Below are 13,589 nucleotides of genomic sequence, written 5' to 3'. Positions count from 1 at the left end.
AGATATTTTTAAGGATTTTTTTATTAACGTATAATGTATTATTTGCCCCAGGGTACAGGTTTGTGAATCATCAGGCTTACACATTTCACAACACTCACCATAGCACCTACCCTCCCCAGTGTCCATCACCCAGTTACCCCATCCCTATCCTCCCACCCCCCAGCAACCCTCAGTTTGTTTCATGAGATTAAGAGTCTATTATGGTTTGTCTCCCGCCCAGTCCCATCTTGTTTCATTTTTATCACCCCCTCCCCACCATGGTCCCCCACCCTGCCTCTCAAATTCCTCGTATCAGAGAGATCATATGATAATGTCTTTCTATAATGGACTTATTTCATTTAGCATAATACCCTTTCATTCCATCCATTGCAAATGGCAAGATTTGGGGGGAAGGGGTTGATGGCTGCATAATATCCCATTGTATATATACACCGCGTCTTCTTTATCCATCTGTTGATGGACATCTAGGTTCTTCCCATAGTTTGGCTATTATGGACATTGCTGCTATAAACATTCAGGTGCACATGCCCCTTCAGATCACTACATTTGTATCTTTAGGGTAAATTCCCAGTAGTGCGATTGCTGGGTCATAGGGTAGCTCTATTTTCTACTTTTTGAGGAACCTCCTTACTGTTTTCCAGAGTGGCTGCTCCAACTTGTATTCCCACCAACATTGTAGAGGAGGGTTCCCCTTTCTCCATATCCTCACCAGCATCTGTCATTTCTTGACTTGTTAATTTTAGCCATTCTGACTGATGTGAGGTGGTATCTCATTGTGGTTTTGATTTGTATTTCCCTGATGCTGAGTGATGTAGAGCACTTTTTCATGTGTCTGTTGGCTACTTGGATGTCTTCTTTACTGAAATGTCTGTTCATGTCCTCTGCCCATTTCTTGATTGCATTACTTGTTCTTCAGGTGTTGAGTCTAAGTACTTCACAGATTTTGGATACTAGCCCTTTATCTGATATGTCATTGGCAAATATCTTCTCCCATTACATCAGCTGTCTTTTGGTTTTGTTGACTGTTTTCTTTGTTGTGCAAAAGCTTTTGATCTTGTTGTAGTCCTGATAGTTCATTTTTGCCCTTGCTTCCCTTGTCTTTGGCAATGTTTCTAGGAAGGAGTTGCTGCGGCCGAGGTTGAAGATGTTGCTGCCAGTGTTCTCAGGGATTTTCATGGATTGATGTCTTTAATTGGTTTTGAGTCTATTTTTGTGTGCAGTGTAAGTAAATGATCCAGTTTCATTCTTCTGCATGTGACTGTCCAATTTTCCCAACACCACTTGTTGAAGAGACTGTCTTTTTTCCATTAAACATTCTTTCCTGCTTTGTTGAAGATTAGTTGACCATAGGATTGAAGGTCCATTTCTGGGCTCCCTATTCTGTTCCACTGATCTATGTGTCTGTTTTTGTGCCAGTAACATACTCTCTTGATGATTACAGCTTTGTAATAGAGCTTGAAGTCTGGAATTGTGATGTCACAAACTTTGGTTTTCTTTTTCAACATTCCTTTGGATATTTAGGGTCTTTTCTGGTTCCATATAAATTTTAGGATTATTTATTCCATTTCTTTGGAAAAAATTGATGGTATTTTTATAGGGATTGCATTAATGTGTAGATTGCTTTCGGTAGCATAGACATTTTCACAATATTTGTTCTTCTAATCCATGAGCATGGAACATTTTTCCATTTCTTTGTGTCTTCCTCAATTTCTTTCCTGAGTACTTTATAGTTTTCTGAGTACAGATTCTTTGCCTCTTTGGTTAGGTTTATTCCTAGGTATCTTATGGTTTTTGGGTGCAACTGTAAATGGGTACAACTCCATAATTTCTCTTTCTTCTGTCTTGTTATTGGTGTATAGAAATGCGACTGATTTCTGTGCACTGATTTTATATCCTGATACATTACTGAATTCCTGTATGAGTTCTAGCAGTTTTGGAGTGGAGTCTGTTGGGTTTTCCACATAAAGTATCATATCATCTGCAAAGAGTGAGAGTTTAACTTCTTTGCTAATTCAGATGCCTTTTATTTCTTTTTGCTGTCTGATTGCTGAGGCTACAAATTCTAGTACTATGTTTAATAGCAGTGGTAATAGTGGATATCCCTGCCATGTTCCTGACCTTAGGGGAAAAGCTCTCAGTTTTTTCCCATTGAGAATGATGTTCACTGTGGGTTTTTCATAGGTGGTTTTGATGTTATTGAGGTATGTATCCTCTATCCCTACACTGGGAAGAGTTTTGATCAAGAAAGGATGCTGCACTTTTTCAAATGCTTTTTCAGCATCTATTGAGAGTATCATCGGTTCTTGTTCTTTCACTTTTTAATGTATTGTATCAAATTGATTTGTGGATGTTGAACCAACCTTGCAGACCAGGAATAAATCCCATTTGGTCATGGTGAATAATCCTTTTAATGTACTGTTGGATCCTATTGGCTAGTGTTTTGGTGAGAGTATACAAAAAATAAGGTTAAATACAATGAAGGGATAAAAATTTTAAAAGATTTTTAAAAAGGTATCAATAATAATCCAATGGTCCATATACACTATGGAGTATTATGCCTCCATCAGAAAGGATAAATACCCAACTTTTGTAGCAACATGGACGGGACTGGAAGATATCATGCTGAGTGAAGTAAGTCAAGCAGAGAGAGTCAATTATCATATGTTTCACTTATTTGTGGAGCATAAGAAATAACATGGAGGACAAGGGGAGTTAGAGAAGAGAAGGGAGTTGGGGAAAATTGGAAGTGGAGGTGAACCATGAGAGACTATGGACCCTGAAAAACAATCTGAGGGGTTTGAAGGGGCAGGGGGGGAGCTTGGGGGAACCAGGTGGTGGGTATTAGAGAGGACACGGATTGCATGGAGCACAGGGTGTGGTGCAAAAACAAGAAATACTGTTGTGCTGAAAATCTTTAAAAAAGGTATCAGTAAGATAAAATAGTTTAAAAATGTTAAAATAGCTTTGTAGTAAAGCTTGAAATCAGGTAATGTGATGTCGCCCGTTTTATTTTTGTTTTTCAACATTTCCTTAGTGATTCGGGATCTCTTCTTCTTTTTTTTAAATTTATTTTTTATTTATTTTCAGCATAACAGTATTCATTATTTTTCACCAAACCCAGTGCTCCATGCAATCCGTGCCCTCTATAATACTCACCACCTGGTACCCCAACCTCCTACCCACCAGCCAATTCAAACCCCTCAGATTGTTTTTTAGAGTCCATAGTCTCTTCTGATTCCATACAAATTTTTGGATTATTTGCTCTAGCTCTTTGAAAAATACTGGTGGAATTCTGATCGGAATGGCATTAAAAGTATATATTGCTCTAGGTAGTATACACATTTTAACAATGTTTATTCTTCCGATCCAAGAGCATGGAATGGTCTTCCATCTATTTGTGTCTTCTTCAATTTCTTTCATGAGGGTTCTGTAGTTCCTCGAGTACAGATCCTTTACCTCTTTGGTTAGGTTTATTCCCAGGTATCTTATGGTTCTTGGTGCTATAGTAAATGGAATCAATTCTCTAATTTCCCTTTCTGTATTTTCATTATTAGTGTATAAGAAAGCCACTGATTTCTGCACATTGACTTTGTATCCTGCCACGTTGCTGAATTGCTGTATGAGTTCTAGTAGTTTGGGGGTGGAGTCTTTTGGGTTTTCCATATAAAGAATCATGTCATCTGCAAAGAGAGAGAGTTTGACTTCTTCATTGCCAATTTGGATAACTTTTATTTCTCTTTGTTGTCTGATTGCTGTTGCTAGGACTTCTAATACTATGTTGAACAAGAGTGGTGAAAGTGGGCATCCTTGTCGTGTTCCTGATCTCAACGGGAAGGCTGCAAGCTTTTTCCCATTGAGGATGATATTTGCTGTGGGTCGTTCATAGATAGATTTGATGAGGTTCAGGAATGTTCCCTCTATCCCTATACTTTGAAGCGTTTTAATCAGGAATGGATGCTGGGTTTTGTCAAATGCTTTTCTGCATCAATTGAGAGGACCATGTGGTTCTTCTCTCTTCTCTTATTAATTTGTTTATCACATTGATTGATTTGTGAATGTTGAACCATCCTTGTAGCTCAGGGATAAATCCCACCTGATCATGGTGGATAATCTTTTTAATGTGCTGTTGGATCCTGTTTGCTAGGATCTTGTTGAGAATCTTAGCATCCATATTCATCAGTGATATTGGTCTAAAATTCTCCTTTTTGGTAGGGTCTTTGCCTGGTTTGGGGATCAGGGTAATGCTGGCTTCATAGAAAGAGTCAGGAAGTTTTCCTTCTGCTTCCATTTTTTGAAACAGCTTCAGGAGAATAGGTGTTATTTCTTCTTTGAATGTTTGGTAGAATTCCCCAGGGAATCCGTCAGGTCCTGGGCTCTTGTTTTTTGGGAGGTTTTTGATCACTGCTTCAACCTCGTTATTAGATATCAGTCTGTTCAGGTGGTCGATTTCTTCCTGGTTCAATTTTGGTAGTTTATAGTTTTCCAGGAATGCATCCATTTCATCTAGGTTGCTAAGCTTATTGGCATATAACTGTTGATAATAACTTCTGATGATTGTTTCTACTTCCTTGGTGTTAGTTGTGATCTCTCCCTTTTCATTCATAATCAAAAGCTTCTGCACAGCAAAGGAAACAGTCAAAAAAACAAAGCGGCAACTCACGGAATGGGAGAAGATATTTGCAAATGACAGTACAGACAAAAGGTTGATATCCAGGATCTATAATAAACTCCTCAAACTCAACACACACGAAACAGGCAAACATATCAAAAAATGGGCAGAAGATATGAACAGACACTTCTCCAATCAAGACATACAAATGGCTATCAGACACATGAAAAAAATGTTCATCATCATTAGCCCTCAGGGAGATTCAAATAAAAACCACATTGAGATATCACCTGACACCAGTTAGAATGGCCAAAATTAACAAAACGGTAAACAACATGTGTTGGAGAGGATGTGGAGAAAGGGGAACCCTCTTCCACTGTTGGTGGGAATGCAAGTTGGTGCAGCCTCTTTGGAGAACAGTGTGGAGATTCCTCAAGAAATTAAAAATAGAACTTCCCTATGACCCTGCCATTGCACTCCTGGGTATTTACCCCAAAGATACAGATGTCATGAAAAGAAGGGCCATCTGTACCCCAATGTTTATAGCAGCAATGGTCACGGTCGCCAAACTGTGGAAAGAACCAAGATGCCCTTCAACGGACAAATGGATAAGGAAGATGTGGTCCATATACACTATGGAATATTATGCCTCCATCAGAAAGGATGAATACCCAACTTTTGTAGCAACATGGATGGGACTGGAAGAGATTATGCTGAGTGAAATAAGTCAAACAGAGAGAGTCAATTATCATATGGTTTCACTTCTTTGTGGAGCATAACAAATAGCATGGAGGAAAAGGGGTGTTAGAGAGGAGAAGGGAGTTGGGGTAAATTGGAAGGGGAGGTGAATCACGAGAAACTATGAACTCTGAAAAACAATCTGAGGGGGTTGAAGTGGCGGGGGTGAGGGAGGTTGGGGTACCAGGTGGTGGGTATGATAGAGGGCAAGGATTGCATGGAGCACTGGGTGTGGTGAAAAAATAATGAATACTGTTTTTCTGGAAATAAATAAATTGAAAAAAAAAAAAACCACATTGAGATATCACCTTACACCAGCTAGAATGGCCAAAATTAGCAAGATAGGCAACAACATGTGTTGGAGGGGATGTGGAGAAAGGGGAACCCTCTTCCACTGTTGGCGGGAATGCAAGTAGGTACAGCCTCTTTGGAGAACAATGTGGAGATTCCTCAAGAAATTAAAAAGAGAACTTCCCTATGACCCTGCCATTGCATTCAGGTATTTACCCCAAGGATACAGATGTAGTGAAAAGAAGGGCCGTCTGTACCCCAATGTTTATAGCAGCAATGGTCTTCAACGGACAAATGGATAAGGAAGATGTGGTCCATATACACTATGGAGTATTATGCCTCCATCAGAATGGATGAATATCCAACTTTTGTAGCAACATGGACAGGACTGGAAGAGATTATGCTGAGTGAAATAAGTCAAGCAGAGAGAGTCAATTATCTTATGGTCTCACTTATTTGTGGAGCATAACAAATAGCATGGAGGACATGGGAGTTAGATAGGACAAGGGAGTTGGGGGAAATTGGAAGGGGAGGTGAACCATGAGAGACTATGGACTCTGAAGAACAATCTGAGCGGTTTAAAGTGGCGGGGGGTGAGTGGTTGGGGTACCAGGTGATGGGTATTATAGAGGGCACGGATTGCATAGAGTACTGGGTGTGGTGCAAAAATAATGAATACTGTTATGCTGAAAACAAATAAAGTTTTTTTAAAATTATAAAATAAATTTATAAACAGAATAAAAGGGCCTCCAGGGTGGCTCAGTGGATTAAAGCCTCTGCCTTCAGCTCAGTTTATGATCCCAGTGTCCTGGGATCAAGCCCCACATCCAGCTCTACAGGGAGCCTGCTTCCTCCTCTCTCTCTCTTTCTCTCTCTCTCTCTCTCTGCCTGCCTCTCTGCCTACTTGTGATCTCTGTCAAATAAATAAGTAAATAAATCTTTATAAATAGAATAAGAAATAAAAATAATAGTAAGAAGAAATAAAGTTTTAAAAATTTAATTTTGAAAGACTGTAGGATCATGGGGGGGAAAGCCATGAATTCTATGTGTTGCTTTCCCTTAGCTCTGAAGTCCTGAGTTTCTCATTGATCTGTGAACTTGGTCTTGACTGGCCATTCTTGCTGATCTTCTGGGGGAGGAGCCTAGTGCCATGATTTTCAAATGTCTTTGCCTGAGGTGGAACTGCACTGCCCTTGCTAGGGGCCAGGCTGAGCGATCTGCTCGATATGCTTGGGTTTGTGCTCAGGAGCTTTTGTTTCCTGAATGCTTTCTGTAGAGCTCTGGAGGACAGGAATGAAGAATGAAGGAATAAAAATGGTGGTCTCCCAATCTACAGCCTGGAGGAGCCGAGAGCTCAGGGCCCCACTCCTCAGTGCACCCTCAGAGAAAAGCTGTCAGTCCCTCCAGTCTCCCTGGTCTCCAGCCACGCTCCAAGCTCACCCGTCTGTGACTGTGCATTTCTGTCTCTGGTGCATGGCCCCGTTTGGAGTCTCCAAACCCAGCAGATTCCTGCCACGCACTCTGCACTGCTCTAGAGGAGGAAGGAGGGGGTCTCCCCAGTTCTGCCACATGTGGGGTCCTTGCTTAAAGAGCAGTGGCCCAACAGTTTAAGGTAACCCCACGCTAAGAGTCTCTCCTTGGCTCCATCTCTGCAGTGGCTTCCCTGCTCCAATACCTAGGGGCTTTGCCACACTCAGGCACCCCTGGTCTTTCTGTGACCCCACAGGACCTGAGACCACACTGTTCCTGTGAGGGCTCCACCCCCCGCCCTGACTTCGCCTCTGGAGTGATGTCGTCAGTGGAGCAGACTTCTACAAGTTCCGATTTTGCGTTCTGCTGCTCCACAGCTGGCTGGGAGCTTGCGGGAGACCCCACGGTCTATCTTCAGTCGCTTCAGATTCACTTCTCTGTATGTTGTACCTTCTGGAAAGTGGTTGATTTTCTGTTCATAGAATTGCTGCTCTTCTCTTCAGTCTCTTGTTGAGTTTGTAGGTGTTCAGAATGGTTTGATAACTATCTAGCTGGACTTCTGCAACCTGATGTCATCTCCATCTCGTACTCCTCCACTATCTTGCTTCTCCTCTCTGAGATGTTGTCAACTTAAGACTGTTCTGTAGTCAAGGCCCATAAACATTCTAAAATGACAACATGTCAGGTTGCTCCAGAGAGCTAAAGTGGTTAGTTCTCATTAGTTCATTTGTACACCAAATTTACTAAAAACTAACAGATGATCTGCTAGGTCCAGGAGATGGATCTGTGAGGACTTGATACCTACCCTCAGAGATTTGCACACTCTCAAAAGGTTCCCAGACTCCCAAAATGGGAATCACTGTGTCAAGGCAAAAACTAAGGGGGTTGTGAGTGAATTTTCCCTCTTCAGGGGAGTTGGTTTCCAAAGCAGCAGGCTGAGCAGTGAGAATTGCCCAGTTCCTGGCACAAAGGCAACCAGTGTTTAAGACAGGAGTACCCATTCATGGTCTCTTCTTTCTTCCCTTGATTATTCTTTAATGCCTGAAGCTCAGATCTTTCATGCAGGACAAGATGCAACCTTCTGCACAGCTGGGTTTCAACCTTCAGCCCCTCCTGGAGTGGCTCAGCCAAGATGAGCTGAGCCAGTCAAATCTCTGTTGAGGTCCCTTTCCCCACAAGAGGAGTTACAGCACATCCCTGTGACAGAAGTAGAGGAGGCTGATGGGAAGCAACTGACAGATATTCTCACCAATCGCTGCCCCAGCCACTGGGTAGAGATGGTGATTATCCGGGTCTTTGACAAGATGAACCAAACAGATCTTTCTGAGAGAGCAAAGGATGAGCTCACAGGTAAGTAGAAACTAGCCCACAAGGTGTCCCAAGAGGAAGGAGGAGAGCCTCCAGAGTTTTACATGTGTAGGAATAACACTGAGCCTTGGAGAGGCCACCTGTCCTGAACCCAAGTGCTAGACTTTCCTAAAGTCTGGTGGTATCTCTCATTCTAGCTATTTCTTCTCTACCCTGGGATTGTATACCTTCCCACCTCAGTCTATATCCCTTCTCTCGTCCAAGACAATTCCTGGAGTATATTCCGGATCCCATTCTCTCACAAATCCAAGGTGTTAAATTATTACACACCCTCTGGTTTTCAGCTCCCACTCATGTTTCCTTCCGCACACTCACAGAAACAAACCCCTACCTTCCCTTTGATCAGCTATAGCATTTGGGGCTGGGTGAAGAGACCTCCTTTGTATTGCACGATATTTAGCTGTACCTTTGGGACCCTAGTGCTAGCGTCCCAGCACCTCTACCCGTTAGATACTAGCAGCACACACCTCTCACTTGAAACAACCAAAAATGTCTCTAGACACCGCCCAGTGTCCCCTAAGTGGAGCACTGAGTTGTAGGTCAGCGGTTGTCAGCTTTCACTCTTCTGGGCAGTCCTCTCAGGAGCTTCAATGTGCTGATGTCCAGAACCAATCACCAGAGACTTTGAGCTAAATGATCTGTGTCTCCCCCAGATGTGGATTTCTTGAGAGCTTCCCAGTGATGCCTGCGTGCACCCAAGCCTGGGCTCTGCTGCCTAACAGTGGCCATATGCAGTTAGTGCCCAATGGGCATGAGGTTGGTTCTGTTCAGGCGTGCTACCAGGCTAGGACACACATGGGCTTTTAACTGCATGGGTTAATGTACTATCTCATGAGCCACTCTTACACTGACTACACATCAAAGTGATAGCATTTTATTATTTTTATATTTTTTAATATTTTTTAATTGTGTTAGTCACCATATGGGACATCACTAGTTTCTGGTGTATTATTCCATGATTCATTGTCTGCCTATAACACCCAGTGCTTCATGCAATCTGTGCCCTCCTTAATACCCATGACCGGGCTCACCCATCCCCCACCATGCCTCCTCCCCTCTTGAGACCTGTTTGATTCCTGGAGCCTATAGTCTCTGGTTCATCTCCCCCTCCGATTTCCCCTTCATTTTCCCCTTCCTTCTCCTAATGTCCTCCATGCTATTCCTTATGTTACACAAGTAAGTGAAACCATGTGATAATTGACTTTCTTGGCTTGAATTAGTTCATTTAGCATAATCCCCTCTAGTTCCACCCATACTGATGCAAAAGTTGGGTATTCATCCTTTCTGATGACTGTGTAATATTCCATTGTGTCTTAGTTACATAAAAATTATGAAAGTCCGTTGTACCTCTTTAGACCTTTCATTGTGTGGCTACTAGAAAATACAAAGTTACATAGGTGAGAGGTGTTATATTTGTTTTGGAGAGCACACTGTTCTAGAGAACATTTTCTCTCTTGTTCTTCAGCAAGGGTATTCAAAGGCTCTTCCTTACCTACCATTTTCTTTTTCCATAAAAATGGCCCATTTTATTCCATCTAGAGATCTGTTTTTAGCTTACTGTTCCTGGTCTTCAATGGACAGGGGAGGGTTTTCACTCCCAGCTGGCCTCTGGAGATTATAAATTTGGAAATAGCATGAAGAAACTCCAAGATGAGCAGCTAAAAGGGTCTGGCTCTGAAAAGTGTGAGTTTTCCCACCTCCTCCTCTCCCAGAAGCAGCTGTGGAGTCTCTTGGAACAAGCCTCCAGAATCAGATAAGCTACCTCATTTACTTCTTTTTTTGTTTGTTTGGTTTTTTTTTGTTTTTTTTTTAAAGATTTTATTTATTTATTTGACAGAGAGAGATCACAAGTAGGCAGAGAGGCAGGCAGAGAGAGAGAGAGGAGGAAACAGGCTCCCTGCTGAGCAGAGAGCCCGATGCGGGACTCGATCCCAGGACCCTGAGATCATGACCTGAGCCGAAGGCAGCGGCCTAACCCACTGAGCCACCCAGGCGCCCCCTCATTTACTTCTTATGTGAGACTTTGAAATTCAGGAGCTTGTTTTAATTAGACAAAACATGGTGCTGAGCACTAAGAATTCAAGGAAAGCCAAGCCCTTCTCTCTGCAGCCATCCCAGTGGATGAGGAGGGAGACCAGGCGAGCTCCATGAGCTGGTATTTATACCAGAAGTCAGTAAATGCACACAGAAGCAGGAAAGTAAGAGCTTTCCTTGGAATCTGGACAGGCTGGATTTTAGCATGACCTACAGCAAGGACTGGCCAACCAGACTCCCAGACCAGCTCCAGCCTGCCATGTACTTTTGACCTTCCCACAAGCTAAGAACTGTTCTTGTATTTTTTTTTAAAGATTTTATTTATTTATTTGACAGAGAGAAATCACAAGTAGACGGAGATGCAGGCAGAGAGAGAGAGAGGGAAGCAGGCTCCCTGCTGAGCAGAGAGCCCGATTCGGGCCTCGATCCCAGGACCCTGAGATCATGACCTGAGCCGAAGGCAGCGGCTTAACCCACTGAGCCACCCAGGCACCCTGTTCTTGTATTTTTAAATGGTTGGGAGTATCAAAAGACTGCCTTACAGCCTATGAAAATCATAGGAAGCTTAAACTTCAGTATTCATAAATGAAGTTTTCTTTGCATGTGGCATGCTTATTTGCTTATATGTTACCTATGACAGCTTTTGCTTTACAAGGGCAGAGATGAGTGGTGTGGCCTGAAAAGCAGGAAATGTTTACTGTCTGGCCCTTTGCAGGAACTAGAAAATTAAGTTTGCTAACCCCAGCCAAAAGGATTTTTGAATTAGTGATTATGAACATTCTCCCCTCTCCATATCCCAAATCACCAGTATCCTTAGTGATAAGACTTGGGCTCAAGGCAATAGTAAATGGGAGTGTGGTTTGAAAAGCAAAGGAACAACCATTGATAATCTCAACCTAGATGTCCTGACTTCTTCTATCAATACACAAGTGCCAAAGGGTTCTACAATGATGACCTAACCAAATGTCAGAAGGAGACTGGTGGTCCATCAGATCTTACACTTGGCAATACCGCCAAGTAGGTATTCATTCCAGTAAGTGTTCAGACTAAAAGCATGGAGAATTCTTTATTCAGAATCCTGCTCTTGGCTTTTATGACCTTGTTGCCTTTGCTCTGTGGCTTGTTGAGGATTATTTTTTCTTCCATTCTTTCAGAATTCTTTTTTTTTTTTAAAGATTTTATTTATTTGACAGACAGAGATCACAAGTAGGCAGAGGAGGCAGAGATAGAGAGGAGAAAGCAGGCCTTCTGCCGAGCAGAGAGCCCGATGCAGGACTCGATCCCAGGACCCTGAGATCATGACCTGAGCCGAAGGCAGCGGCTTAACCCACTGAGCCACCCAGGTTCCCTTCTTTCAGAATTCTTGCTCTTCTGCCTCATCTTCAAAAGGAATGACTGGCTGGCCATTTGCTCACTCAGCATCCTGGTCCTGGTTGATATCCTTTGGAGTCTTATTGGCTATTTATGTCCTGATGCCTTTGCAAAGGCTATCTTTACACCAGCATTTCTCCCTGAACTTTAGATGCCTACAGCCAACTACCTCCTGGGATTCTCTTCAGAACTCTCCCAGACTCACCACTTCTTTATCCAGTGTTGAGCTTATAGTACTCCCTCTCCCATCAGGACTCTACTGTATTCCTACATCCCCTCCCAGGACAGTTTGGTTTTATCTACCTCATCAGAAACCAGAAGGTTAATCTGTGAAAGCTTTGTGATGGCCTCAAGACAGAGCAAGGGTACACACATTTCTCTCACTGTGTTCATTTCTCTCACTGTGTGAACTAGACTGGAGCCTCCTGGGACAAATCCACCATGATGAGCACTCTAGGACTTGCAACCTTCTTGAACACCACCCCCACCACAGTCACAGTCTTTCCTTTTGTTTAACTACATCCCTGCATATACCCTCAGGGCATAATGTCCTTGACCTTCTCTGGAGCTAGGACTGTGGCACACACCCATTCTTACTCTCCTCCGGGTAGACTCCCAGCCTCTAGGGCTATGGAAGCAGGGTCGTGGAGATCAGCTGGTCTTGCAGCTACCAAATACATACTTCTGTCCCCTTATTAAACAATTTCTTGGGGCCACCTGGGTGGCTCATATAAGTGTTACCTTCAGCTCAGGGTCCTGGGATAGAGCCCCATGTCAGGCTTCCTACTCAGTGGGGAGTTTGTGTCTCTCTCTCCCTTTCCCTCTGCCTGCTGCTCCCCTACTTGTGCTCTTTCTCTGTCAAATAAAATCTTTAACCATTTGTCTTCAGGCTGGACTGGTCAGCCTTTTTCTTCAGTCTTACGGCTCCTTGGTCTTTGGAGATGATTGTGCATACAATGCCCTCTCATGAGACAGTCACTGTGTGTTCTCAACCACATAGGAAGCCAGAAAAGGCATGTAAGCCCAAGATCGTGGCCTGACACAATCTTCTCTCCCATAGAATGTTAAGATCCTTTTTATGTCATCTGGGCTTATGTATGAGATGCAGTTGTCAAACATAAGTCTTCTTGAAGTCCCACTCTCTCCCCAGACAGAAGTCTCAATAGAGAAGCCTATAATGGCCCCTCTTTTCTCAGGGTTCACCAGGAATCCAGAACCAAAATGTGCAAACTTGGAAGAAACCCAACAGTGTGCAGAAGGAAAGGAGCCAGGTTGGTCAGTGTTGGAGCGAGCCAAGCCACAACTACCACATCCTGTTCTGTCCTCTGCACCCTCCTTTTGTAAGCTCCACCCCCACCACACCGCACATCCTTTCCTCCATGGTTTATAATCCCCAATAGTCTCACAGAAAATGCCTTCCTCCCTCACTTAGGAACAAAGCAGGGAAAGGACCCTTGGAAAGTACTGGATTTCTTCAGTTCACAGAAAATTAGTGCACTATATGGAGTTTCTCTTCAATTTTTCAATTTCAGTTGCTCAGACTTTAGGAAATTCAACTCCCAGATGAGAAAGTTGAGATATGCTGTATGTACATCCAGCACTCTGGTCCCTTAACATCACTGAGTGCCTAAAGTCAGCTGGGTAGTATTGTTTGTTAATGGCTCTGGTAAAGTACAATCTGCGTATCCATAAATTTCATTGAAATTAA

General features: G+C 42.9%; 1 protein-coding gene across 1 annotated transcript in view; it reads left to right on the top strand.

The window, feature by feature from the left end:
* Positions 1-8,179: 8,179 nt before the first annotated feature.
* Positions 8,180-13,589, top strand: part of NLRP2 (NLR family pyrin domain containing 2) — a gene marked incomplete at its 5' end in the record, with an annotated part of 38,280 nt that continues 32,870 nt past the window's right edge. The window contains 3 exon segments of the mRNA XM_082711138.1: positions 8,180-8,249; positions 8,315-8,458; positions 11,869-11,942. Coding sequence (XP_082567264.1) covers positions 8,180-8,249; positions 8,315-8,458; positions 11,869-11,942 — 288 coding nt within the window.

Source organism: Mustela nivalis, assembly GCF_964662115.1.
Source record: "Mustela nivalis genome assembly, chromosome: 18".
In the NCBI taxonomy this organism is placed as follows: domain Eukaryota; kingdom Metazoa; phylum Chordata; class Mammalia; order Carnivora; family Mustelidae; genus Mustela; species Mustela nivalis.
This window is presented reverse-complemented; position numbering and strand designations above follow the sequence as displayed.